The 26,978-nt window shown below is 36.8% G+C and overlaps 13 protein-coding genes across 13 annotated transcripts; 8 read left to right on the forward strand and 5 right to left on the reverse strand.

The window, feature by feature from the left end:
* Nucleotides 1-62: 62 nt before the first annotated feature.
* On the forward strand, nt 63-943 carry GCK72_013784 (uncharacterized protein; the record flags this gene model as incomplete). Its single annotated transcript, XM_003096843.2, has 3 exons — nt 63-395; nt 560-712; nt 758-943. 3 exons carry the CDS (start codon nt 63-65, stop codon nt 941-943), a joined length of 672 nt encoding a protein of 223 aa, XP_003096891.2.
* A 111-nt stretch (nt 944-1,054) lies between these two features.
* Nucleotides 1,055-3,010, reverse strand: GCK72_013785 (uncharacterized protein; the record flags this gene model as incomplete). The annotated part of the gene is made up of 6 exons (XM_053729982.1): nt 1,055-1,268; nt 1,315-1,698; nt 1,748-2,208; nt 2,253-2,471; nt 2,517-2,780; nt 2,825-3,010. 6 exons carry the CDS (start codon nt 3,008-3,010, stop codon nt 1,055-1,057), a joined length of 1,728 nt encoding a protein of 575 aa, XP_053584754.1.
* Nucleotides 3,011-3,507: 497 nt separating this feature from the next.
* GCK72_013786 (uncharacterized protein) lies at nt 3,508-3,913 on the forward strand (the record flags this gene model as incomplete). The annotated part of the gene is made up of 2 exons (XM_003096808.2): nt 3,508-3,648; nt 3,692-3,913. The coding sequence occupies 2 exons, from the start codon at nt 3,508-3,510 to the stop codon at nt 3,911-3,913; spliced, it is 363 nt and encodes a 120-aa protein (XP_003096856.2).
* Nucleotides 3,914-4,775: 862 nt separating this feature from the next.
* On the forward strand, nt 4,776-7,456 carry GCK72_013787 (uncharacterized protein; the record flags this gene model as incomplete). Its single annotated transcript, XM_053729983.1, has 6 exons — nt 4,776-4,871; nt 5,464-5,689; nt 5,739-6,059; nt 6,659-6,984; nt 7,031-7,213; nt 7,268-7,456. The coding sequence occupies 6 exons, from the start codon at nt 4,776-4,778 to the stop codon at nt 7,454-7,456; spliced, it is 1,341 nt and encodes a 446-aa protein (XP_053584755.1).
* A 414-nt stretch (nt 7,457-7,870) lies between these two features.
* Nucleotides 7,871-8,539, forward strand: GCK72_013788 (uncharacterized protein; the record flags this gene model as incomplete). Its single annotated transcript, XM_053729984.1, has 3 exons — nt 7,871-7,973; nt 8,057-8,368; nt 8,520-8,539. 3 exons carry the CDS (start codon nt 7,871-7,873, stop codon nt 8,537-8,539), a joined length of 435 nt encoding a protein of 144 aa, XP_053584756.1.
* A 432-nt stretch (nt 8,540-8,971) lies between these two features.
* GCK72_013789 (uncharacterized protein) lies at nt 8,972-10,016 on the forward strand (the record flags this gene model as incomplete). The annotated part of the gene is made up of 4 exons (XM_053729985.1): nt 8,972-9,412; nt 9,468-9,560; nt 9,623-9,778; nt 9,831-10,016. The coding sequence occupies 4 exons, from the start codon at nt 8,972-8,974 to the stop codon at nt 10,014-10,016; spliced, it is 876 nt and encodes a 291-aa protein (XP_053584757.1).
* A 2,221-nt stretch (nt 10,017-12,237) lies between these two features.
* On the forward strand, nt 12,238-14,146 carry GCK72_013790 (uncharacterized protein; the record flags this gene model as incomplete). Its single annotated transcript, XM_053729986.1, has 7 exons — nt 12,238-12,509; nt 12,552-12,680; nt 12,728-12,830; nt 12,876-12,937; nt 13,033-13,397; nt 13,442-13,589; nt 13,693-14,146. The coding sequence occupies 7 exons, from the start codon at nt 12,238-12,240 to the stop codon at nt 14,144-14,146; spliced, it is 1,533 nt and encodes a 510-aa protein (XP_053584758.1).
* A 366-nt stretch (nt 14,147-14,512) lies between these two features.
* GCK72_013791 (uncharacterized protein) lies at nt 14,513-14,893 on the reverse strand (the record flags this gene model as incomplete). Its single annotated transcript, XM_053729987.1, has 1 exon — nt 14,513-14,893. One exon carries the CDS (start codon nt 14,891-14,893, stop codon nt 14,513-14,515), a length of 381 nt encoding a protein of 126 aa, XP_053584759.1.
* A 104-nt stretch (nt 14,894-14,997) lies between these two features.
* Nucleotides 14,998-16,136, reverse strand: GCK72_013792 (uncharacterized protein; the record flags this gene model as incomplete). Its single annotated transcript, XM_053729988.1, has 5 exons — nt 14,998-15,149; nt 15,193-15,557; nt 15,604-15,867; nt 15,921-16,032; nt 16,094-16,136. The coding sequence occupies 5 exons, from the start codon at nt 16,134-16,136 to the stop codon at nt 14,998-15,000; spliced, it is 936 nt and encodes a 311-aa protein (XP_053584760.1).
* Nucleotides 16,137-17,040: 904 nt separating this feature from the next.
* GCK72_013793 (uncharacterized protein) lies at nt 17,041-18,883 on the reverse strand (the record flags this gene model as incomplete). Its single annotated transcript, XM_003096815.2, has 7 exons — nt 17,041-17,488; nt 17,543-17,690; nt 17,740-18,104; nt 18,150-18,265; nt 18,312-18,414; nt 18,465-18,593; nt 18,639-18,883. 7 exons carry the CDS (start codon nt 18,881-18,883, stop codon nt 17,041-17,043), a joined length of 1,554 nt encoding a protein of 517 aa, XP_003096863.2.
* Nucleotides 18,884-19,656: 773 nt separating this feature from the next.
* Nucleotides 19,657-21,458, forward strand: GCK72_013794 (uncharacterized protein; the record flags this gene model as incomplete). The annotated part of the gene is made up of 6 exons (XM_053729989.1): nt 19,657-19,913; nt 19,957-20,188; nt 20,236-20,351; nt 20,395-20,759; nt 20,806-21,115; nt 21,167-21,458. 6 exons carry the CDS (start codon nt 19,657-19,659, stop codon nt 21,456-21,458), a joined length of 1,572 nt encoding a protein of 523 aa, XP_053584761.1.
* Nucleotides 21,459-23,088: 1,630 nt separating this feature from the next.
* Nucleotides 23,089-24,840, forward strand: GCK72_013795 (uncharacterized protein; the record flags this gene model as incomplete). Its single annotated transcript, XM_053729990.1, has 7 exons — nt 23,089-23,267; nt 23,313-23,441; nt 23,490-23,592; nt 23,636-23,751; nt 23,794-24,158; nt 24,201-24,348; nt 24,393-24,840. The coding sequence occupies 7 exons, from the start codon at nt 23,089-23,091 to the stop codon at nt 24,838-24,840; spliced, it is 1,488 nt and encodes a 495-aa protein (XP_053584762.1).
* A 277-nt stretch (nt 24,841-25,117) lies between these two features.
* GCK72_013796 (uncharacterized protein) lies at nt 25,118-26,944 on the reverse strand (the record flags this gene model as incomplete). The annotated part of the gene is made up of 7 exons (XM_003093240.2): nt 25,118-25,409; nt 25,457-25,615; nt 25,658-25,805; nt 25,849-26,213; nt 26,266-26,381; nt 26,428-26,659; nt 26,706-26,944. 7 exons carry the CDS (start codon nt 26,942-26,944, stop codon nt 25,118-25,120), a joined length of 1,551 nt encoding a protein of 516 aa, XP_003093288.2.
* Between the last annotated feature and the right edge of the window lie 34 nt (nt 26,945-26,978).

Raw genomic sequence — 26,978 nt, forward strand, 5'->3', positions numbered from 1 at the left:
AATTGATAAGAAACTCGTATAAAATGAGTCTAATTGGGAACCAAAAGTATCATTCTTCAAAAATGAATTCCTCTGTTTTCTTACTGTTGATTTGGACTACTGTACTCGGAGCTTCAATTACCAAAGGCCCCGAAATCGTCCGTTTCACTCGACATCACGGACCATGGATTACTCGAGGAACCAGGCGACCACCATCTGAAGTGAGGGAGTTGTATCAGAAGAGAGAGGCATTTCTATTTCAGAATATTGGTCATTTCCCTTCATCTCACGATCCATTCGAAGTAGTTCATTTCACTAAAGTCACTCATCCACCAGAAGTTGAATCTTTTAAATTTAGTTTTCCTCCAAAGACACATAGAACAATTGGTCCAAACGAATCATTTGCTTCTAAAAAGGTACGATTGATCTTCCAACGAAGAACTCTTCCCAAACTTGCTCATGACATGAAAATATAAAACTCTTATTCTACATAATCCTCACATGTTCTACTTGCTGACAACTCATCCAAAGCTTCAAAAACTATCGAAAATAACTGTTTCTCAATAATTTATTACTTCAGGAACTCGTTCATAAACTCCCAACATTTGCACCGGGAGCATTCACTCACAAATGGACTCTCCCGCCACTCGGCAAGAAAACATTTGCACCATTAGATCTGGCTGTGACCAAGAAACCTCATACCCATGAAACCAATGGACCGAACAAGGAAGAGGTAACTCATTTCTGCTTTTGTTTCGAAAAAAAAACCTACTTTCAGTTATCCCACCTCGTCACTTTCCCACATGGAGCCTTCACCCAGAAATTCACCGTTTCCCCGATCGGAAAACGTACATTTGCACCAGTTGAGTTGGTTGGAGTGGATGAGAAATCTCTTATTTCATGGGCACCCGCCGATTTCGCCAAGGTATCCAAAAAACCACATATTACCCCACCACCTCATTAATTATGTTTTTTTAATGCCTTTCTGCTTTTGGAATATCGAATATTCGTTTTCTTAGATCTTACTGAATGAATTTATTTACAAATCAATCAGAACTCATTCGAAAAAAGAACTTTAACCAGTTCCATCCGAACGAGACATGTAAGAAGTCGTTTCTCCGTCTTCATCGTCATAATCTTCTTCTGACATTGCCAAGTGTGCCTCAACGACTCCTCTGTTCTCCAAACGTCTTCTCCAGTTCTGGGCATGTAGTACTTTCAAAGCACTTTTAGCTCTCGGAATGGGAGGAATTGAGCCAAAACAAGCAGCATCGGGAGTGGGAAGCAGTCTGAAATGGGTCTAATAACTACATAGTCTCTCGAAAACACACAAACATTTCACAAGTGGATTCAACTCTCTCCGTGTATCCAGCAACCGAAACAATCCATCCTTTGTATGAACAAGCGGCACTTGTAGATCTTCCAAACACCAATTTCTCCGAACGTTCTTGCCATTCACCCTTTCGATTCCACATCCAAATTTTATTCAATCGTTGGGCCCCATTGAATCCACCAACAACGAATAAATGTTCTTGATGAGTGACAAGGCAGTGACCAGTTATTGGGAACGGTAGATCAATGTATCGAGAGAAGAAGTCACCGATTGGATTGTAGACTTCCACAGTTGATAAGATGTTATCTCCATTGAACCCTCCACAGACATAAATTTGATTGTCAAATACGGCGGCTGCACAATCAGAACGCATGTCATGGAGACTTCTGGAGTGAGACGATGTTCATAAGTTGAGAAAATTAAAAATCAACTCACCCAGTCAAAGTCCATCGATTAGTTTTCGGATCATAAACTTCTCCAGTTCGACTTCTCGTCGCAACACGTGTAATCTCTCTGAAATTCTGTCCACCAAAAACGTAAATCTTATCATCATAAACAACGGAACTGTTCGAAATATAGTTCCTCGGCTCAAACATGTTATCACATTTCTCCCATTTCCACGTTAGCGATGACAACTTCCATGTTTCACAACGAGTGCGGACTCCATTCGATCCTCCGAACACATAGAGCATTCCTTCGATAATCGCAGCTCCATGGTATGCAAGTGGCATGGGTAGTCTTTGTTGAGACACTTTCCATTCTTTTGAATCTGGATCAAACCATTCGATTCGATCGCATGCTTGTCTGTGAAGCCATCCTCCAACAATCATGATGAGATCACAAGTTTTACGAGGTTTTTTCGTGGATAGATGATATTGGGAAAATGATTTTGCCGTCTGGAAAGAGTAGAATGTTATCGAATTCTAACATTCATAAGCACCTCCTCATCTAATGACAACACACGAACAGTTGACATTAACATCGAACGAAACTTCTCTCGATTCCGGAAGTCTGCTGAAATCCATTTGTCAATGACTCCAACGACATATACTTCCTTATCCAAATTGACACCGTCATTATCAAGAAGTTCTGTCAATTCCTCAGGTGGTAAACGGAAAAATTCAACGTCAATCACCCTATCAATCATAACCATTCTTATCTACAAATAATGTTTTTCGAATTTCCTAAATCTATTGTATCTTACCAAGTTATAGAGGATGTATTCCAATGACTTGTTGGCATGACTGTGACAATCGAACTGGCGAAACTTTTTGTGAAGAAGAAAACAGTTACAATCATCCAGTGTTGAGAGAATATGATCACAAATGGCTTCTTTTGTTGATCTAATTTTTGGATAATTCGGTTGACTTCCGAATCCAGCAATCTCCTCGAGTGACTTCTCAAGGCCAAACCAGTCTTCTTCTTCAATACAATCACTTACTTTCACCAGTCCAAGTAAGTATTTCACCTGAAAATTTGATCTAAACACCTCAGAAAACATTTCAAAAATACCGTATTTGATGAGAATGGCACCAGAATATTCTTTTGCAGCGATCGTGGACTAACAGCTCCGAGATAGTTTAGCTCTCGTGCTATCTCTGATTCAAATAGTTTCACTTCAAAACGTTCTCCTTCTTTCGAGACAATTGCCACATCAGACTTTTCATTTGTGGTCAATCCCGAATTGCAGAAGCGCATCTTGACGTATTTTTAACGATTGTAGAACTTTTGAGGTTTTTGGCGATGTTGATTTCTTTTATGATGCTCTTCTAATCAATGTTCCAGATCTGTTGTCAAGGTTTCTAGCTGGCCACGTTTCCAAAATTTGTGATATTAACAAAGTTTTTTCAAAGTTCAATAATTGAAGATTCATTATTTGAGTTCTCGTTTCTATGAAATTCGAAAAATACTGAATTGTTTATTTGTTCTAAATTGGAATACTTATGAGTATTTCCAAAAAAAGGACCTACTTTAGAAATTAGAAATTGTTTTTCCAAGTGACCACCGCCATCAAAACAATTTCTTCTCCACTTGTATTCTAATTGGTACCTTGTTTTTTGAGAACAACTACTTAAGAACAGGAAAAGGGAAAGTTGGAAATCAAAAACAAACAATTATTATTGTTGAGTTCAACTGTATAAAAAGAAAGTGCGAAATGAAACAATCACCCAAGCATTTCCCCTCGGAAAGATAAAATGTCTTTAAAGTTTGTCTTGATTTCTTGTATTCTCATCGGGTCAGTGTCTGCTGGTTTGAGCCGAAAGCGACGTGGAACTTATGAAGATGAAGCAGTGACTCCTGCAGGAGGTGGTGCAAGTGTTGCTCCAATGGCAGAGGTAAATCATCATCCAGATGCAATTTCGATTCCATTATTTCCAGGAACCTGCGGTAACCGTGGCTCCAGAAGGAGCAGGAGCACAAATTTCGAATGTCGAGAGTTCGGGATATCGTAAAAAGAGAGCAAGTCAGAATAGTTATGGAGATGAAGCATCTGCTCCAGTAGGAGGTGGAGCTCCTGTGGTTGATGTATCAGAAGCACCGGCAGTTACGGTGGACAATGCTGGAGGATCTCACAGTGATGTGGCTTCAAGTGGATATTAATGAGAGTTTTTATGTTTAAAACAATTCTTTTTTTTCGAATAAATACTTGATATTATCTTGAAAAAACAGTTGATCGGAGAATTGAATTTTACTGAACAATTATTTACAGACTTATAGAAAGATGAAAATTAGTTTTCACATTCAAAGTTTATTGAATTACTGGATGTTTATTTACATGTAGATCAAAGCATTGATTTAAACCGGATAAGCCATTCTTCAAACGTCGTTGAAATGTAAACTCGGTCTTGTAAATACGTAGATCAGGAATACAAAGACTAGCATTAATGATAAAACATAATTCAAATGACGATGTAGCTGAACTCTCATGGAAGAGAAATTGAATAAAGAAATGAGAAGAGAAGCCGAAAGAAGAAGACCAGGAACTGGAGAGGAAGATATATATCTGGTGAATCGGGGCGCCTTTTTCGTCCACTTTCGCCGAATCACTGAGAAAAGACACGACGAAAAGTTTGGGTGGAGATATATAAAAAGTAAGATTTTATCTGAATTTCTCAGACCAAAGTGTATACATTATGGTATCTTGGATGACACGTTTGCGATTGAGAAGCTTGAAAGGAAAAGTTCTGATCAATTTAAACTTAAAACACAAGTTTTGATACACAGTATGGTAGTTTTCCAGCTTTTAAATTTGAAACTTCTACTTTCTCCCCCAAAAGGAATCTGTTCCTGTAGAAAACATCTCCTCTAATCTTCAAAATCTTGCCATTCCTTTTAAACAATCGATTTCAACTATTCTTCAGTACAAGCTTTTTCAACTGAAGACAGAAATCGAAGGAGATCTTAATCTTAGGCTTCCTAGCTAACAACTGGCAATCCTTTCATTTGTTCTTCTATTTTCATCATGTCCAACTTGGTACCTGTTCACAAATCTCTCGAAAGTTCGCTCGTAGATGTACCACTTCTCAGCAAAGAAGTCGATGATTCTGATGTTTTTGAGGTTTATGAAGAGTCTGCAATGTCCACGAGATCTGTTATCCTCATTATAATTACTGTCTCTCTCGTCGTAATGTTGTATTTGAATTTCGCTTTCGATAAATCTGATTCTTAGCTGGAATGCATAATTCGGTTTTATTACTATTGGTGAGTAATTTGTGTTATTCAATATTTTCCTTTTTAAACTATTTTCAGGTTAACTATTAGCTCCCAATCAACTGAACACAAGTCCTAATTTTTCTTCATTTATTGTCTAACTTCCTAATAAATATTTATGAATCATTGTGTTTAGCTTCCATAATTCTTTTCAGGTCAAAGTTTCGAAGTTTCAAAAAATTTTCAGTTGATTCTTTGAACACCAACTCCAATGCACTCAAATCATACCGTTTCATCACATTATCACGTTTCATTTCAGTTTTTAATAGTTCTTAACGACCATCATCATTTCTATCCCCACACCCATTTTTCTCATCATTTGCTTCGAATTGATAAGTGAGTATTTTTTGATTTTGTCTCGTTTTAAAACTAAATGCTTTTGAACTGATTCCAACATCAATATTTTCTGAAGATAGACGTCTCATTCTTCTCAATTTCAGATGATCCAACTCAAGCACCTGGTAACCCTTTCTGTTCTCCTCATCGGAGTTGCTAGTCGTGGTTGTTTTGATGCTGACGACAAAGAAATTAGTGGATTTTGTTATAAGTTCGTCAATCAAAAACTAACGTTCGAGGATGCCAGAGACTGGTGTCATTACAAAGATCCTGTGACACAGTCATATTTGGCCTATATTCAAAATCAATTTACAGCTAACTTCCTTGCTTGTGAGTCTCTATTTAAAAATAAAATAGTTGGAAGCAATGAACATTACAGCATACGGAAAAACAATATTTGGAAGTACTGATGCCACATTCTGGATAGGTTTGAGTAGAGAAAGAAACTGGATGCCATTTACATGGGATAACGGATACCAACTGGGACAAAGTTGGAGTAATTTTGATGGTCAAATTAAGCAAAATTACGTCGCCGAGAGAGTCTCCAATGCCAAATGGACTACTTTCGCAGAAAATCAAACCAATTATTTCGTATGCAGTTATGATCCAACTGATCCACCGACTTTTGCTCCAAAAACTCCAACAAGACCAACTACAACCACGACTACAACAACGACTACAAGTGGTCCAACGACTACAGGTAAGTGAGAGAAAATGGTGAGTGCGTTTCTTTGTTGTTGCTGGCTTCGCGTGGTTTCTATTCTATTATCTGATCTATTCTATTCTAATACTACTTGAAAATGAGTCGATCCGGTGGTGAGTTTTCGGTTAAAACTGTATCAGGCTACTAATTAAAAGTTTAGGAATTGGTTGGATTTATGGAAGACTTCGGATTGGGGTTTTGGAGACTTCGACTTCCGAAACGTTTTCTTTTCATTGAAATGTTTCAAAACACGCCGAATATTCTCTAACTGTGTATTTATGAATCAATAAAAGTTTGCTCATGGTAGTAGTTCGATGGTTACAACAGAAAAAAACTTAAAAATAATTCCCAACAGATAACAGCTTCAGATGGTTAAACAGAAAACAAAACATCCACATTGGTAAAGCATTAGACAATCAAAGAACTCGGTAAAATGCAAAACGACTGAATTTCGATAATAAAATAAACTGAACAAGTTTGAAAACACTAGCTCTGATATTATTTCATTATCATTCGATGTCACTGTCTGATGTTGATCTACTACGTCTTCCTACTGATAAAATAAAAAGTTGTTTTCTTAATGAAACATGATCAAGAAGTATGCTCAATAGATGATAGACCGGAAATGAAAAGATCGCCATATAAACATCTTCATCAAACAGTTTGTATAAAAACTGACATTAGGAATTTCAAAATACCGCTCATTGAATCTACAATGAGAGCTTTCCAATTAGTTTTCCTTTTCGGTGCTTTGTTAGTTACTTCTCTCGCTGTCCCACAGCGACCAACTGGCGAACCAGCTTCAAGAAGACCACCACCTCCTCCATCCGATTCTCCAAAAGATCTTTCGAATGCATCCCGTCGTCCACCACCAAGAGGAACTGGAACTCCTCCGCCACCGCCAACCGGAGAACCCCAAGAGGTTAGTTTCGTTATCTAGACGAGATATTATTGGTATTTCGTTTCAGTTTATCGGTGATAACAACGCATCCCGCCGTCCACCACCACCATCACGTGGCACTGGAACCCCTCCACCACCTGCTTCTGATGGACCAAAAGATCTTGCTGCTGAGAACGCATCCCGTCGTCCACCACCGCCACCAAGAGGAACTGGAACTCCACCGCCACCTCCAACCGGAGAGCCAGTAGAAGTAAGAAAATTAACCAATCTTCAAAAACTCCTATTCAATATTATACTTTTATAGCTCATCGAAGACGGAAACTCATCCCGTCGTCCCCCTCCACCACCACGTGGCACTGGAACCCCACCACCTCCACCATCTGATGAACCAAAGGATCTTGTGTCTGAGAATGCATCTCGTCGTCCACCACCGCCACCAAGAGGAACTGGAACTCCACCACCGCCACCAACTGGCGAACCTTCTCAACCATGATTGTTTAATTACTGAGAACATCTCATCTGTATACAAATTTATTTCATATCGTAGCTAATAAACTTTATTTGAATGCTTTTTCGCCATTGTAACTGCAATCGGATTATTTGCTAGGAATCATTCGAATCATCAGAAAATCATCACTTGTTCACACCCATTTCCAAGTTTTTATCACATGTTTCTTATCTAATCAAAGCATAAAAAGTGTTAAACTTCTAGACTTATCATCTCCAGCACAAAGTTTCTTATTCTTTTGTATTTGTTTTCAACCCGAATTTCACCATGCAACAGTTTCAGATGATCAAACAGTTTATTTTGTTGTTCATTATTTTCATAGTCGGAGTTCACACTACTTGTCTCGATCCAAATGAAAAAGAACTCAAAGGAATATGTTTTCATTATGTAAAGCAAAAAATGACATTCGAGAATGCAAGATATTGGTGTCATTACAAGAATCCAGTTACACAATCCAATCTGGCTATAGTTCAGAATCAGTTCACTGCAAATTTCCTAGCGTGTGAGTTATGGATATGTTTCTGTTTTTAATGGAAACAATGCCATATCTTTGATGTAACTTCTTTTGAAACGTCCATCTTTCAGCCTACGCTCGTTCTGTTTTTGGAATCAATGATGGAACATTCTGGATTGGGCTGAGTAGAGCTCACAATTGGAATCAATGGAGTTGGGATAATGGAACTTTATTGGATGGATGGAATAATTTTGACAGTCAACATAGCAAAAATTATGCCGGAGAAAAGATATCCAATGGGCAATGGACGACATTCGATGACACAGAACAACAATATTTCGTATGCAGTTATGATCCGAACAGTCCTCCAACATTCACTCCAAGTACACCGCCTCGTCCCACAACAACAACAACTACAACTACTGGGAAACCAACAACTACAGGTAAGTGGAATTGAGAGAGAGTAAGTGCAGTTTTTTGTTGGCTGGATGCGTATTCACTGAACTATTATATTCTTCATCTGGATGCTCGATGACCATATCGGAATGTGAGTTTGTGAATTTTATTGGAAAAAAAAACTGGGTTTTGATTCAGGTGGAATTCAAATTGGGTAATCTGAGATCCAAAATTGAATGAAATGGCTTGAATTGAACCAATATGATATTTTTCAATAAATAATTCACGAAGTTATTTGAAAAACTAACTTACTATTAGAGCTGTGTTAGAACTGTGTTTTTCAAAAAATGATGTCAAAAAGTGCAAAGGGAACAAAAAAGACACATTCTGTTCCGTTGAACTTGGTTTTAATTAAATGTTATGTTATCACTGAATAATTGATAACGTGATGTTGATCTATCCCTCCTCTCTATTGATAACAATCTTCTTCTGTTGTTATACTTCCGAAATGCTCGAGAACTGTGCTCATCAAGTCTTCAGACTGGCTGGCTCACCGGAAACCTTGATTTTTTCAGACAAGATCGACATCAGATGAAATTAATATAAAAAGAAAACAGACGAATTCAAAGGTATCACTCATTGAATCTACAATGAGAGCTTTAAAATTAGTTCTCATTTTCGCGGCTTTGGTTGTTACTTCTCTTGCTGTGCCACAGCGACCAACTGGCGAACCAGCTTCAAAAAGACCACCACCTCCTCCATCCGATTCTCCAAAATATCTTTCGAATGCATCCCGTCGTCCACCACCAAGAGGAACTGGAACTCCTCCGCCACCGCCAACCGGAGAACCCCAAGAGGTTAGTTTCGTTGTCTGGACTAAGGCGAATTATTATTATGAACAGAAGTTCCAGTTGATCGGTGACAATAACGCATCACGTCGTCCACCATCACCACGTGGCACTGGAACCCCACTACCACCTCCATCAGATGAACCAAAGGATCTTGTGGCTGAGAACGCATCCCGTCGTCCACCACCGCCCCCAAGAGGAACTGGAACCCCACCACCACCACCAACTGGAGAACCACAACAGGTTGTTTTATTTGGATACCTAATTTTAGCATACCTCTAATCGTTTTTTGTTCCAGATGATCGGTGATAACAACGCATCACGTCGTCCACCACCACCTCCACGTGGCACTGGAACTCCGCCGCCACCACCAACTGGAGAGCCAGTAGAAGTAAAAAAAAACTAATTTTCAGAAGTTCCTATTCAATATTATACTTTTATAGCTCATCGAAGACGGAAACTCATCACGTCGTTCACCTCCACCACCACGGGAACCCCACCTCCGATGAACCAAAGGATCTTGTGGCTGAGAACGCATCTCGTCGTCCGCCACCGCCACCAAAAGGAACTGGAACTCCACCACCACCTCCAACTGGAGAGCCCCAAGAGGTTAGTTCTGTTATCTGGACTGAGGCGAAATATTATTGGAATTTCATTCCAGTTGATCGGTGATAACAACGCGTCCCGCCGTCCACCATCACCACATGGAACTGGAACCCCTCCACCACCTCCTTCTGAGGGACCAAAGGATCTGGTGTCTGAGAACGCATCTCGTCGTCCGCCACCGCCACCAAGAGGAACTGGAACTCCACCACCGCCACCAACTGGCGAACCACAGAACCTTTGATTAAATTTCGTAACCGACCATTTCACTAATAAATATTGTTGCATTCAGTTGAAGAACACGCAGTTTTGGAAGAAACACTTTCTATATTCAATGTTCTCCGATCGTTTCATCGTCAACAACCTGCTATAAATCTTCAGGCGTCATTGTAATCTTCTCGGATCTATGTATGTGTTTTCCATTCCAGAGAATAGCAAACTCTGTATTCGTTCGTGACGCAGAACATAGAAAAGTTTTAAAAATCTTTTGTATCGGATCACGGAAAGATACCCATAAAGAAATTCAGTTTAGTGTCTTAAAAGATTTTTGGAGGGAATGCATCAAAGATTAAAATTTTCAACGCTAATGTAGCTTCAAACAGATTCATAAAATGCTTTCCACGTGTATCAAGAAAATCCTATATTCAGGACGAATTTCAAAAAAAAAACAGAAACGAAAACCAATTGTTGAGGAGCTTTCCAACCTTGTAAGATCTGCAAAAACGGCTAGTTCAATTCATTTGAAAAATAAATATGAATTCTGCTTTGATTTTATTTTATTCATGTCTCACGTGACAAACCCTCAAATTTTGTCTACAAGAGTCAAACTTTTAAGATCAACACCTTCTATGATCAACGCCAACCTCTTCTTCTGGGGTCATTCAGGTCATGTAAAAATGTATTTTAATTCATTTTTTCCTTATTCACGACCGGTGAAAGATGTATTTTAATACACATTTTTCTCCCATTTTTCTACATTTCTCCCCAATTTTTTGACAGTTTTTCAACATACGCATGTCGAAAAATGCAAAAAAGGGGAAAAACGCTGTTAGACCAACGGTAAACGGAGATTTGTAAAAAATAGTTTCTCGACTCTCGTGAATAAGAAAAAAATGTATTAAAATACATTTTTACATAACCTGAATAACCCCATTCTAAGATCAACACCATCTCTCCATTGTCTCTGTTGATATTTTTTCGTAAATCTTGATTGGAATCCTTCTCCGTCAAGTTCTTGACGCACGGTGTGTTTTCTGCTATGAAATTATTTTTGAAGAAGAGAACTTCATATTAGATTTAGCAGTTCAAAAACCAGAACAAAAGTACAAAATTATCTGTTTTTGGAATTGACAGTTATAAAAAAGAGTAATATTCAGGCATCTGAGATAATAAAAATTCTACAGTCTACAGTCGGAACTTCAATCAATTTTCGAAATGTTAAATAGAGCTTTCAGGTGCTTTTCTTTTTCTGTTTTTTTTTAAATTTAAAAAACAATCAAATTTTCACATTCGTTCTGAAATTCAGAGCTGAAAATGACATGCTCTGACTATGAGTTCGCGTGAGTTCAAGGAACCATGATTATTAGATTTTCTTTACATTCCTACATTTTTGTCGAAATTCAACCAAAAAACGAATAAAAATAAAAGCATTAAAAAGTGTGAAATTATCCGTTAATTGTTGCCAATGGGTTACCGTACCCACCGTATCTTCTCATTTGTTGAATACGTCATTGTGTTTCGTTTTTCCGTGACGAAAAGATTCTAGACGACGATAGGAAATTCAACACAAAAGACAAAAAACGAGTATCGTCGACTTTCAAAAGTCAATCAATGAAAGTAAGAAAATGACGTTTTTACCCGAATCTGATTTGAAATACAATTTTTCAGATAGATTATTCAATGAGATCATGTTAGATCTCCATACTGTACTGAATATTTGCAACTGGAAACAAGAAAACACTTACTTGCGGCTCGATGTCTGAAAATACATTGGCAACTGTGTTTGTTATAAAATCAAAAATCTTATACTTTTAGATTTATTTCGAAAAATTTTGAAATCCTGTTAATTTGGACCTGATGTCGTGGCATACTGAAATCTAAAATAACACTAAACATTAACCAACAAAAATGAAAGACACTGGATATTAATAATGAGAAACTGAAAACCCTATACAAAGATCGCACTTTTTCCATCCGGAACTCTGAATTCCGTACAAAACTTGATTCTTCTTTTTGTTTCAATGTTCACATTCATCCACTCTATTTTCCGTATTTTTCGTTGACTAGATTTCCACTTGAGATACAAATTTTTCAACAAAATTAATCGCATTTCGTGAATCTTTTTGTCTTTTCCTTTGATCGAAATCTGCACTTCGTCCAGTCCGTCCCTATTTTCATTTCGAGTGCACGATATGAAACTTCAAATGATTCAAAGAGATAGATTATCTCTTCCTTTTATTCTTAAAATGAGATCAAACACAGTGACGAAAAGAAAGTATTTTCTCATTACTATTATTCTTACCTTCATAGTTTTATTGTACATTGTAAGAACTCCGAGCAATCAATTGAGAGAAATATTCGGTCGAAGTGGGAAAAATGTGTCACCTAGAAATGATGATAACCATGGATATATCACTGAAGAAGGTATCATAATTGATCCAACGAGACGATTGGATAGAGTTCTTCCTGTTTCTCACGTGTTCATAACCTCAGCTTACTACTATCCAACATCCAAATCGTAAGTATTTCCACACAGAATAAATTATATAAATAATTCCAGATTGGGTCCAAATGCAATCGCTCTCAATATGGTAGTAGATTCGGTTAATTTCAATGTAGAGAACGCAACTTACAATGTAGTTGGAAGTAATGGAACACATCAAGAGTTTTCAGTAGCTACCTCGAAAGTGTGAGTTTAGTTTTTATTCCTCGTATCTCATGAAAAAATCATTTCAGCGAAGGCGTTCCAAGTTGTCGATATACAACTGCCATGGCCAAAACAAGTACTGTAGCTAATCTGAAGAAGTTGGAGATGGAATCAAATGGAGTCAAAGTAGAGGTTGTGTATTCTCATATTCCAGATCAGATAATTCCTGTGTTTCAGATTCCATTCAAACTAGCACGTTACTCTGCTCCAAAACCAGTCATAATCTGTATCTCTCCACAGTTTGTGGCTGAACAATGGCAGATGTTTCTGATGCATGTACACGTGGCGAATCGGTATGTCACAATGACATTTCAAGAATAATGCTTTCCTTCAGATTCGGTGGACATCTCCACATGTATATAACCTCAATGATTGAATCTTATTTTGAATTAATGAAAGTATACGAACGACTAGGATATCTCACTCTAGATTACTGGTTGCGTATGAAATTCACCACTGTGGAGACTCCATACTTCGAACCAAATGGGAATATTGAGTGGAGAAATCAGGCTGGAGCAGAGACAGATTGTCTTCTTCAATACAAAGAAGCAGCTGAATATATTGCATTTTTTGATATGGATGATATACTTTTCCCCGCGAGTTATCCGACATATCTGGAAGAATTCAATGCCGAATGGGCACTACAACCAAATGCAACTTCTCTGTTGTATGGAAGACGAGAACATGAGTTCATAAAAGGTTCGAGATCTGGCAAAATAATTTTCAACAAACGTGAATTTCAGCAAGATCAATGTTTGAATTCAGTTTCGTAGAACTAGTCGACAGTCTCCGATCTTCCCCAACAGTAAAACGTGGAAAAGTAGTCGTGAAACCAGAAACCTATAACCACACGTGGATTCATTACAGCTGGCATGAAGATCCGACTACTAGGTGAGAATTTGATGGAGAAGATAGTACTCATTTCCTTATTGCATATATGGCTAATAGAGTTCAATGTTCACTCGTCATACGTTTTAAAATTTATTATTTTCAGACATAATGTCTCGTTCCCTCATCTAGTTCATGTTCAACGACCACTTCAGAAAAACGGAGAAAATAATATCACCCAGTTATGGAAAATGGAATTTGGACCTTTGAATGAAACAATCCGATTGGAAGATGTAAAAGCAATTGAACAAGATTATTGGGGAATTCGAAACATCACAAGAGTATTTGAGTTGGCCAAGAGACTTCCGAACGAGGATTACTATCTTCCTATCGTCTTCCAGTGCTATTATGACTCTTTTTATGGCTTCATTTTTGACGGAAAAAGAAGAATTGGACCAATGCAGTGCCCGAATGCAGATTTATGTGAACTACCTCAAAGAGACGAATATCGATGTGTACATTCAGATGCTGAATACTTCTCCGGACCTCCCATGGAACCGTTCACTTTTCATTTCTCGAGTAATTCATTCTGGTCTAAAGACATCGGGTGTTTTCAATAGTTTCATTGTTTGAATTTAGTTAGAATAAAGTTATCGAATGAATGCCAACTACGAAGAAAATATGTACATGCTGATAGTGAGTAAAAATGCTATGTGAAGTTATCTCTCTGTGGATATATTGAACATAATAAAAATAAGAGAACTGTTTACAGATGTTTTCAAAAAATTTAAAAAACTTCAAACTGAAGAATGACTACCTCAAGTCATTTTGAAAGACATCTCAAAAGCCATCTTCTAGCCCATTATCGTGTAGATGAAATCTTCTTGTTCGGATGGTCTCGTTTATAAAATTTTGAATGTCTTTGTCTTCATTAAAAACGAGGAGACAGAAAAAGAATTAACGCGTATAAGCGGGGAAAAATTGTTTTATTGATAACACCCGATATCTTTCGACCAGAATGAGTTATTAGAGAAGTGATAAGTGAAAGGAACCATATGAGGACCGGAGAAGTATTGAGCATCCGAATGAATGCATTTGTAATCTTCTCTTTGAGGCATAAAACACGATTCAGCATTCGGACAACTATGAATTCCAGTGTGTTCGACATTTGATGGTCCATAAAGTACGTCATAATAACACTTGAAAACAATTGGAAGATAGAAATCAGTATTCGGAAGTCTCTTTGCAATTTTAGTTACTTTCGAAATATTGCGGATTCTCCAAATATCTTCTTCAATCGCTCGAATATCTTCGGGGCGGAACTTCACCATTAATGGTCCAAATTTTACTTGCCAGAGACGAGTCATATTGTTTTCACTATGTTTCTGAAGCGGTCGTTGTACGTGAATAAGAGTTGTGATGCCAACACGATGTCTGAAACCCAGGAATCATAATGAAATATACTTCAAGTCTACCTCATTTTTGGATCTTCGTGTTGACTATCATGAATCCACGTCGAGTTGTACAAGTGGGGTTTTACAATAACTTTTCCAGCTTTTATAGTTCGAGAAGATTTCAGACTGGATATGATGTCATGCATGCTGAATTCCGAGAGATATTCCGCTGAAAATAGCCTATTTAAACCTAGCTTCGAATTATCGAGTACCTTTCACAAATTCATGTTCTCTTCTTTTGAACACAATAGAAGATGCATTCGGTTGAATTGTCCATTCAGAATCGAACTCCTCCAAGTAAGATGTGTACATCATTGGAAACAAAATATCATCCATATCGAAGAATGCAATGTATTTCGCTGCTTCTTTATACTGTAACAAACAATCCGTTTGAGCCCCTGCTTGATTTCTTAATTCCGTGTTGATGTTTGGCTCGAAATACGGTGTTTCAGAGTGAGCAAACTTCATCCGACGCCAGAAGTCAATGGTCACGTATCCTTGTTTCTCATATTCTTTCATTAATTCGAAATATGAATCGATGATTGAAGAGAGATAAATGTGAAGATGACCTCCGAATCTGAAATGTGTTTTCTCTTACGGACTGAGGGATAAGGAGTTTGTACCTGTTTGCCACATGTACATGCATCATAAAAATCTGCCATTGTTCTGCAACGAATTGGGGAGAAATGCATATGATGACTGGCTTTGGAGCAGTATAACGAGCCATTTTGAATGGAATCTGAAATTTAGCCGTAAAAATTGTATTTCCAATAGAAATGCGAACTTCAACTCGAGTCCCATTCGACTCCATTTCCAGTTTTGTCATATTTGCCAATGTGTTTGTTTTCGCCATCGCCGGAGCATACCTGCATGGGATAACTCCTTCTCTAAAACGAAACATTTGAAAAAAGTATTCTATTTCTCCTGAAATCTTTCTCACATCTGTGAACCAGCCCTTGCCAGTTTTTCATGAGTTCCATTCGAACCAACAACATAGTAGTTTGCATGCGTAATATCAAAATTTCTAGCATCCACAACCATGTTTAATGCAACTGCATTAGGTCCAAGACTGAAATTATACACCTTGATATTCACTCAGAAGGACAAACTTACGATTTGGATGTTGGATAGTAGTAAGCATTAACAATAAAAGCATGTGAAACTGGAAGTTTTCTGGTCAATCGTCCTGTGGGATCTTCTAATATTCCAGGTGGAAGGGATGGAAAATAATCGTTTGATTCAGAAGATTTGTGAGTGGAAACGTTTTGAAAAATGATCTCTAAATTCAGAGCCGTTGAAAAGTTATAAAATAGAAAAATATTAATCAGGATAACAATGAGAATGAAATATATGAAGTTTCTCCACGGCCTTCTTCGTATTGAATACTCATCACAATTCAATCTATTCGACACGTGAATATGAGACTCCTCGCCATTCCATAACATTATTTTGAATGGAGAATGAATATTTCGAACGGAAAAGAATCCATTCGAAGTGAAACAGGATGCGTTGAATTCTGAAAAAGTGTATATCTCGATTCGGATGAAGAGTCGGGTTGCCGATTTTTAAGAAAAAAATTAGTCAGGAGCGATTCAGTGAATTGAAAATTAAAATCCAACTTTTTTCTCCTATTCTCATTTTGATGAAAATCGGAGATTTTTAAGGAAACATTTTCCGAAGTCTTTTTTATGAAAAGTATACCGTAGAAAATGAAAACAATTTCAGAAAGGAGTTGAGTTTTTTTAATGGTAACACAACAAAAGACTCTTTCGAACATCAGTCTCAAATCTAATTACCTAGTTATCTTTTTTTGAATAAAAATATCCGCTTGACTTCGTATTCAACCAAAAAAAAGCACAGGAAAAACGATTGAAGACGTAGTAAGTAGAAAGAAGTTTCTCAAAACTTTTCAATGAAACTTTTTTTCAGCGAGAATGTCTTTGTTTGATTTTTTCGACTTTTGTAAGACTTTAAAGACCAACAACTAGTTTTATTAACAGAATGACAAGATTGCACATAATAGTTTCAGAATCAAACAAGGAAAAACAAAAATATGATAATTATTGATAGCATCCAATTTCCTTCGACCAGAATGGACTTGTCGAGAAATGAAAAGTAAACGGTTCCATTCGAGGACCCGAGTAATATTCAGCATCCGAATGAATGCATTTGTACTCTTCTCTTTGTGGCATTTCACACATCTCAGCATTTGGACATTGAGTTCTTTTCGTATGTTCAACATTGAATGGACCGTAGAAAATATCATAATAACACTTGAATACAATTGGAAGATAGTAATCTTCTCTGGGAAGTTTCGAACCGATTCTTATGATGTTTGGCAATTGTTTCATTCTTTTTATATCGTTTTCTATTGCTTGAATATCTTCAGAATTATACGTTTCTGCTGTCAAATTGAAATCCATTCTCCATAACTTTGTCATTTCGTTGTCCCCATTCTTCTGAAGTGGCCGTTGAACATGAATCATTGTCACATTCCCCACAAAATGTCTGAAACTTGATTATATGATACATATATCAGTAATAATATAAATATACTCCCACCTAGTTGTTAGGTCTTCGTTTTTGCTGTAGTGAATCCAAGTTGAGTTATATCGGTCTGGTCTCACCACGACCTTTCCAGTACCCATTTCATCAGATGATCGAAGACTTTCAAGAAGATCGGGAAAGTTGAATTCAGAAAGGGTTTCAGCTGGAATAAATTGGAGCAGTGTTATGAACAATATTCCTAAATCTATCACCTTTCACAAACTCATGTTCTCTTCTTCCATAAACAATTGACGAAGAGTTTGGCTGCAACGCCCATTCAGCATTAAACGCCTCCAGATAACTCGAATAATCTTTCAAAAACAACACATCATCCATATCAAAGAATGCAATGTATTCAGCTGCTTCCTTATATTGAAGAAGACAATCCGTCTGTGCTCCTGCCTGATTTCTCCATTCTGCATCAGCATTAGGCTCGAAATATGGAGTATCCGAGTGTTTAAACTTCATTCGAACCCAGTAATCGAGAGTAATATATTCCTGTCTCTCGTATTCTCTCATTAAATCAAAGTATGACTCCAGAATCGAAGTGAGATAAATGTGAAGATGTCCACCAAATCTACATTAAATTTGAAAATGAAAAATTATTTCCATAGAAACTAACCGATTCGAGATGTGCACTTGCATCACAAATAATTGCCATTGTTCTGCAACAAATTGTGGAGAAATACAAATGATTACTGGCTTCGGGGCTGTGTAGCGAGCCATTTTGAAAGGAATCTAAGCAAAAATACAATAGGAATTTCAGTAATCATCTTTCCATTACCTCAACTTTGACTCCTCCAGACTCCATTCCCAATCTTTTCAAATTCGAAACTGTATTCGTTCTGGCCATTGTCGGAGCATAACGACAAAGTGGAACACCCTCACTGAAAAATTTGTGATTTTTAACAGTAACAGAGTTCACTGCAAAACTAACATTTGTGAAGTAGCAACTGTTATCTCTCGGTGAGTTTCATTTAGTCCTAACACATTGAATGTTGAATTTTTGAGATTAAAGTTCTTTGAATCAACCATCATATTCAGAGCAATGGCGTTCTCCCCCAATCTGCAAATTCTAAATACGTTTCCTGTTTCTCAGTTCTTAACTCACGATTTTGAAGTCGGATAATAATATGCAGAAACAATGAAAACATGGGAGACTGGTAGGATTCTTGTCAATCTTCGTGTTGGATCATTCAGTGATTCCTGAGATGCGTTTGCTACTTGTTCCGTTAAATTAATTTCAGATTTCTTAGTTTTCGCATTTTCTTCAGAAATGTCCCAACTCTCAAAGTATTCCTTGATGTTCTGTGACTGTTCCTGGCTCACACGAATTTGTTTCTCAACAGAAAACATAGAAGAATATATCAGAATCAGGGAAAGGATCAGAATTATGAATACCAGGAATAAGTTCTTCTTATTTCTCATTTCACAACAACAATTTAAAAATGAATAAATGAAATGAGAGAAGTCTTCTAAGATCATGTTCTGTGGGTAATCGTCTCTTTTACCCGGATCAAGTCAAGATGAATATCTAACTTCACGGAACGCACATGCAAAAAATTGAATTCGATGCGTTCTCGAAATTGAAATTTTAAGTGAAAATAAGTTTTTTCTCATTTTGAAATAGGGAGGAATGGGAACAAATTAAAATACTTGCAGAAGTTGAAAGTATCTGATGATATAGATACAGAGCTGCAGGAATTTTGTCTAATTGTATTTGAAAATCAAGATTAGAATAACATAAAATAGTTTAACTTCATGTTTACAGTAAGACTTTGAAGAATCAAACATATATCTTGTTGTTTCAGACAAGTCATACATTTTTAAATATAGAGAGGGACTTGACATACTTTGCTTTAAAACCGCAAAACCAGACCGTCAATAGTTCACTTCTCTCCAAGATCTGAATACGAAACCGTTTGTTGCAAATCACCAAGTTGAAAAGTTCTCTTAGTCCGTAACACTCGCCCTAAATCCAGAAACACATTTTCTGGCACGGAACAAACGAGATTCCGTGATCTGGAGCGATCGATCTCCAAGATTTCGCTTTGTGTCGAAAATTTACAATTTCGTTTCTTTTCGTTGTCCATTGTGTATTCACTTTCTACATTCAAACACTTTAAAAAATGCCCTACGAATTTATTATTTCAAAAAAAGTCGTAATTATTGGATGCCTTATTAGTACCACATGTTTACTCTATTTTCTATTTGTAAACTCGTTACAACAGTTAAATGGATCAACTTATTCTCCTGTTAGAGTAGAACATTACAAACGAAATTATGACGAATTCATTATTGCTGATCCGAGAGGAAGTTCCAAAGTAAAATTAAACGTCTCTCATGCATTCATCACTTCTATATACTACTATCCGACTTCTAAAAGGTAGGTCACATAAGTCTTCTAGCTGTTAACAGGTTGCTTTCAGTCTCGGTTCGAATGCAGTTGCATTCAATATGGCTATTGATCAACGTAGCAATCAAATGAGAAACCATACATTCAATGTCATTGGCACAAACTCTTCAACTTCTCTTTTTTCGACTGCCACGTCACAAGCAGAAGGAGTGGGAAACTGTCGGTATACGACACTGATGGGAAGAATAAACACAGTGGAGAACCTGGAAAAGTTGGAAATTGAATCGAATGGAGTTACAGTTGAGGTAAAGACAAAACAATGAATTCCCAAACGGACGTCAAACTAGTTCAGGTCCCATTCAAAATGGCTCGCTATTCTGCTCCAAAGCCAGTAATAATCTGCATTTCTCCACAATTCGTAGCCGAACAATGGCAGATTTTTATGATGCATGTGAATGCAGCTAATCGGTTAGTTCTGACGTTGTTTCGCATTCAATCTAGATATTTTCAGATTCGGTGGACATCTTCACGTGTATCTCACTTCTATCATCGAATCATATTTTGAGTTGATGAAAGTATACGAACGAGAAGGATATCTTACTTTAGATTATTGGTTGAGAATGAAATTAATGTCGACTGAATCTCCATACTTTGATCCAAATTCAAATATTGAATGGAGAAATCAGGCAGGAGCAGAGACAGATTGTCTTCTTCAATACAAGGAAGCAGCTGAATATATTGCATTCTTTGATATGGATGATATCTTATTCCCTAAAAACTATCCGACTTATCTGGAAGAATTCAATGCAGTTCTTGCTGCTAACCCGGGAACAAATTACATGTTCTATGGAAGAAGAGAGCATGAGTTCGTCAAAGGTAAATGAAAAAATGAAGATCCAACTTCATACTAATTTATTTACAGCACCCACATTGTCTGAATTCAGTTTCGTGGACCTTGTTGCAAGCCTCCGCTCATCAATAGTTGTGAAACGTGGAAAAGTTGTTGTGAGACCAGAAGCCTACAACTCCACGTGGATTCATTATAGTAAACATGTAACTTTTATGACACGAGCCAATGTGACAAGTCCAACACTTGTTCATGTTCAATTGCCAGTTGAGAAAAATGGGAAGAGAAAGAATAAATCGAGGGATATGTGGAAAATTTCATTTGGAAAACTGAAAGAAACAATTCGGGAAGATGATATCAAAGCAATAGAGGAGGACATTTACAGGTAAGCAGATATATCGAAGTGTGATCAATTCACGTTGTCTAAACGTTTCAGAATAAGAAATCTGAGTTCAACAATGACTTTGGCATCTAACCTTCCAAGTTCTGATTTCTACCTTCCTATTGTCTTCAAATGTTATTATGACGCTTTCTACGGACCGGCATTCGATCATAAACCTGGTGGTTTTGGATGTCCAAATGCAGATTTCTGTCAATTACCTCAAAGAGATGACTATAAATGTATTCATTCAGATGCAAAATATTACTCTGGACCTTATATGAAACCTGTCACTTATCATTTTACGACTGACTCATTTTGGTCTAAAAATATCGGGTGTTATCAATGAATATTTTGTTTGTTCTGTTTTCAAATAGTAATTATCTTCCGGATGAACTGTTTCTCAATTACGAAAACCTTTTATAATCAATTCAACCTTCTTCGATGTCTCAAACATTTTTGTCTCCCCATCCGAAGAAGTCTCCTAGATCTTAATCTCATCCTAATCGTGCTTTCCGACATGCCATTGATTTCATCTGGCATTCCGAAAACGTCTCCGTGCTTACATTCAATCTCCACATTTTCTCTTTTTTTCTTCCTCTCAAAAATCTGCCAATAATGATGGCAGAAGACGAAAAAATTGCACTACTAATGGACAACTGGATACTGGATGTGCCGAGAGAAGGATATGAGCCAACTCGTTATTATACTACATTGCTTATCTATGTTGTCGTATTTTTTCTAGTCATTCTACTCTATTTTTCAATGTTGCCAGATAAAAAATTCAAGTGAATTGAGAAAAGTGTGAGTTTTTTTCTTTTAAGACTCATCAAACAGTTTTCGATGCCTTGCTCGACGGAAACTGTTAAAACTAATTGATAAATGACGCTGAGCAAAAAATAATGTTCAAAAAGTAATTCGATAGAGCAAAGTTCTGAAAATCGTTCCTTGTTAATGAATCCGCAGAAAACTTCTAAACTGTTTCAGAGTAACGTCGAGACAATGTTCAATCTTCATACTGATCCCTTGTTTGTTTTACGTGTATTGTTTTCAGCATTCATTATTTAATTTCAAATGAAGATTTATAAAAGTCAATTTTTTTACTTGTGAATGTTTTCTGTGATGTGCATTCAATAGAAACAGTAACCAAGTGGTAACAAGGAATCAAACTCTAGTGATATTCAAACCTTGAAACTTCACTTTGAAATAAAAAAAAACAAAAAACAGCTGATTTTCATCATTGTTGGTATTTTGTTATGCTGTGGTCCTTTCTTTTATTATTATTTTGGAAATTCCCTAAAATTTAATACATAATACTAATCCCATCGGTAAACATGTTAGCTTCAAGACATGGTTAGCCGAAAACTGCTGGAAAAGATGCGTATTAAATTTATGAACATAAATCCAGTTCAAATTCAAGTTAATTATTTTTTCACTCAAAAAATGTTGTTTTATCATTACGAAAAAAAAACTTATGTCAGTTTTACTGGATATTTTAGTTATTAGCTGAGATGCACATAAAATTAAAGAGGTATGCTGTACATTTTGAGTGACAAGATAGACAACAACACTGTTCCTGAAAAATGTCTTAATTTTCAAAAAGTATCAAACTTTTCGGAGAAATATTTGATCAGATATTTTTCAGAGAAACTGGCTATATTATTTAAACGTATTTTAAATTGAGAAGAGATTCTGATCTCTAGTTTTTTGTTAGTTTTTTCTCCAAATTTTCCCGAAATCTTATTTTGCCTCCATTTTCTCCGATCCAGAATCATCATTTTGTCCAGATGAAACTTCTAATTGAACACCAGAAGCTAGACAATATTGTCGAAGACGTATTTATCGAACCTCAGATTCTATATATTCCATCAGAAGAACCATTGTCTCCACGTCGTATTCAGATGATAAAAAGACGAAAAGTGATACTTATATTTATTATTTTACTGATTATTTTTTTGTTTTACAACTCATTTAAAGCAATGAATGAGACTCTTCACTTCGAAACGATTGAATCTGATCCCGATTTGAGTAATGAAGAAGAATTGGAAACTCCTTTGAAACCTGGAATTTTAATTGATCCAACAAGAAAGCTGACAAGAAAATTACCTGTATCACACGTTTATGTTACTTCGGCATATTACTATCCAACATCTAAATCGTGAGTTTTTCAAAGTTTGACGAGTTCTCAATGTACATCCTGTAGACTTGGTTCTAATGCAATTGCAATGGCAATGACTGTTGATTCCATTAATTTCAATGTCGATAATGCCACTTATTATGTTGTCGGATCAAATGGAACACACACGATATCAAGTATAGCTACTTCACAGACGTATAATATAAGGATAGAGTGAATAGTTCGAAGATATAACGTTTTCAGAGAAGGAGTCCCGACTTGTCGTTACACTCCAGCAATGGCAAAAACAAATACGGTGGAAAACATCACCAAACTGGAAATGGAATCGAATGGAGTGAGAGTGGAGGTAGATTCTTCGCTTAAAGAACCTTCATTCAAAATTTTGTTAGATTCCTTTCAAAATGGCTCGCTACACAGCCCCGAAGCCAGTAATTATTTGCATTTCTCCACAATTTGTCGCAGAACAATGGCAAATATTTTTAATGCATGTACATGTGGCTAATCGGTGGGTGCTTTTTCTTGGTTCTTTAAAAAATACTTCATACAGATTTGGTGGTCACCTACATATTTATCTCACTTCAATCATTGAATCATTCTTCGAGTTGATGAAAGAATACGAGCGAGAAGGATATCTGACACTTGATTTCTGGCTTCGGATGAAATTTGAACACACCACGACTCCATATTTTGAACCGAATGAGAATATTGAGTGGAGAAATCAGGCAGGAGCACAAACTGATTGTCTTCTTCAGTACAAAGAAGCAGCTGAATATATTGCATTCTTTGATATGGATGACATATTATTCCCTAAAAACTATCCGACTTATCTGGAAGAGTTCAGTGCAGAATGGGCTCTTCAGCCAGATGCAACATCTGTATTTTATGGACGGAGAGAGCACGAATTCGTAAAAGGTAATTGATATGTTTCTCAGTTTTCTATAGTTTACTTTCCAGCTGAAACACTTTCGGAATTCAGTTTTATTGAATTAGTTCGTAGTCTGCGGTCTTCTCCGACAGTGAAACGCGGCAAAGTTGTAGTGAAACCGGATAGGTATAACTCTACGTGGATTCATTTTAGTAATAACGAGAGTGAGGGCACGAGGTATGACATTGTTCCAATTTTCCAATGAACTTAAATTGTTTCAGAAGAACAATTGACAATCCAACTCTAATTCATGTCCAACGTCCTCTCCAAAAACATGGAAACAACAACATAACGAAAGTTTGGAAAATGAAATTTGGACCACTTAACGAGACAATTCGAGATCATGATGTAAAGGCGATTGAGGATGACATCGAACGAATAAGGAGAATTCCAAAAGTATCGGAAATTGCTCCAAGACTTCCGTCATCTGATTTCTATCTTCCTATTGTATTCAAGTGTTACTATGATGCATTCTATGACAACGCATTCGATCACAGAAAGGGAAAACACGGTTGTCCGAATGCTGATACATGTGTTTTACCTCAACGTGAAGAGTACAAATGCGTTCATTCTCATGCTAAATACTTCTCTGGTCCTCACATGAAACCCTTCACTTTCCATTTCGCAAAAAATCCTTTCTGGTCGTGGAATATCGGTTGTTATCAGTAGATTCAACTTGTTAGTATGTTTAATTCTTCAAATAAATAATTGTTCAATCTGTTTCTCAATCCCACCATGTTCTTTTTTCTAATCCGCAGTGATCACCAGTCCCTTATTCCTGCTGGAACCTGTTCCAGGTGTTCCGATTTCTTGAATCTGAGACATATTGTCGTCTTTTGTAGATTTCAATCATCAAAATATTTAATATGTATTGAGGAAAATTATATACTTTCCAAAACTTTATTCAAAAAAAAACTGCACAAAACTACTTTTTAAAACTAATAAATCATTGGTAACACCCGATATCTTTTGACCAAAATGAATCAGTTGTGAAATGATAAGTGACTGGTTGCATATCTGGACCCGAGTAATATTGTGCATCCGAATGAATACATTTGTAGTCATCTCGTTGGGGTAGATCACAAACATCAGCGTTCGGACATCTTGGTACACCAATTTTTGTGACAAAAGTGTCTTTGTAAAATGAATCAAAGTAACACTTGAAGACAATCGGAAGGTAGTAATCAGAGCTCGGGAGATACGGAGCCAACGCAGCGATTCTTGTCATATTTTTCAATCTGAACTGTTTTTGTATGGTAATTATAACTTTTTCTCTTCGATTCACCTGTAAATATCTTCTTCAATTGCTCTCACATCATCTTCTCTGATAGTCTCATTCAGTGGTCCAAACTCAATTTTCCATAAATCTCTCGAATGATTTCGTTTTCCACTTTTGTCGACTGGCAGTTGAACATGAACTAGTGTTGGGGTTTTCACTTTGACACTGAAACAAAACTAGAAGAAGTTCAAATCAATTGGATTATACCCTGTCTTGAAGCTAACATGTTTACTGTTGTGAATCCACGTGGAATTATAAGCATCTGGTCTGACCACAACTTTTCCACGTTTCACTGTTTGAGAAGAACGAAGACTTTGAACAAGTTCGGTGAAAGTAAATTCAGAAAGAGTTGATGCTGGAAATAAACTTAAAGTATTTGTTTAAAGTATTGAACTCACCTTTGACGAACTCATGTTCTCTTCTCCCATAGAACAGGTAATTTGTGCCTGGATTCGCAGCTAGGACTGCATTAAATTCTTCTAAATAAGTTGGATAATACTTTGGAAATAGAATATCATCCATATCAAAAAATGCAATATATTCGGCTGCTTCTTTGTATTGAAGAAGACAATCAGTTTGTGCTCCTGCCTGATTTCTCCATTCGACATTGCCATTAGGCTCAAAATACGGGGTCTTTGTGTTCATAAACTTCATTCGGAGCCAATAATCCATTGTGATGTATCCCAATTTTTCATACACTTTCATCAGTTCATAATATGACTCGATGATGGAGGTTAGATAGATATGAAGATGTCCACCGAACCTAAAAATGTTTCTGAAGTGTTTGCCACGCTAAAGCGGAAACAAGAACTCACTGGTTGGCTGCATGTACATGCATCACAAACATCTGCCATTGCTCGGCAGCAAATTGAGGAGATATACAAATGATAACTGGTTTTGGAGCAGTATAACGAGCCATTTTGAATGGAATCTGAGCAAAAGTAGTTAGATTCTTTCAAAACGAAAATGTTTCTTACCGCTACAGACACTCCATTTGATTCAATTTCAATTCTTTCCAAATGAGAAATTGTATTCGCTCTTGCCATCATTGTCGTATACCGGCATCTTCCGATTCCTTCTGTTTGTGAGGTGGCAACGGATTCTACAACATCTGTCGAGTTGTATCCCAACACCTTGAAAGTATGACCCTTCATGAGGTGGCTGTGTTGGTCAATAGCCATTGTGAAAGCTATCGCATTGTCACCAAGTCTCAAATTTTAATTTTTTAAAGAAGTGATGCTATTTCTAAACTCACGATTTTGAGGTTGGATAGTAGTAGACAGAGTTGATGAAAGCATGAGAAACTGGAAGTTTCGATCGAGATGTGCCCGATGGATCACTGATTATAAATGAAGAAGAAGCGTTATATAGAACATAATTCTCAGATGAATATTTATAAATGCTTTCTTTTCTCAATGAGATCAAAAGTAGTACAACAAAGTAGAATACAAGAGTGAGAATAATTCGTTGCTTATTACTGAAAAACCACCTCATCTGAAAAATAAATATGTTAGAGAGGACAAAACCA

Source organism: Caenorhabditis remanei, chromosome IV (genome assembly GCF_010183535.1).
Source record: "Caenorhabditis remanei strain PX506 chromosome IV, whole genome shotgun sequence".
Lineage (NCBI taxonomy): Eukaryota > Metazoa > Nematoda > Chromadorea > Rhabditida > Rhabditidae > Caenorhabditis > Caenorhabditis remanei.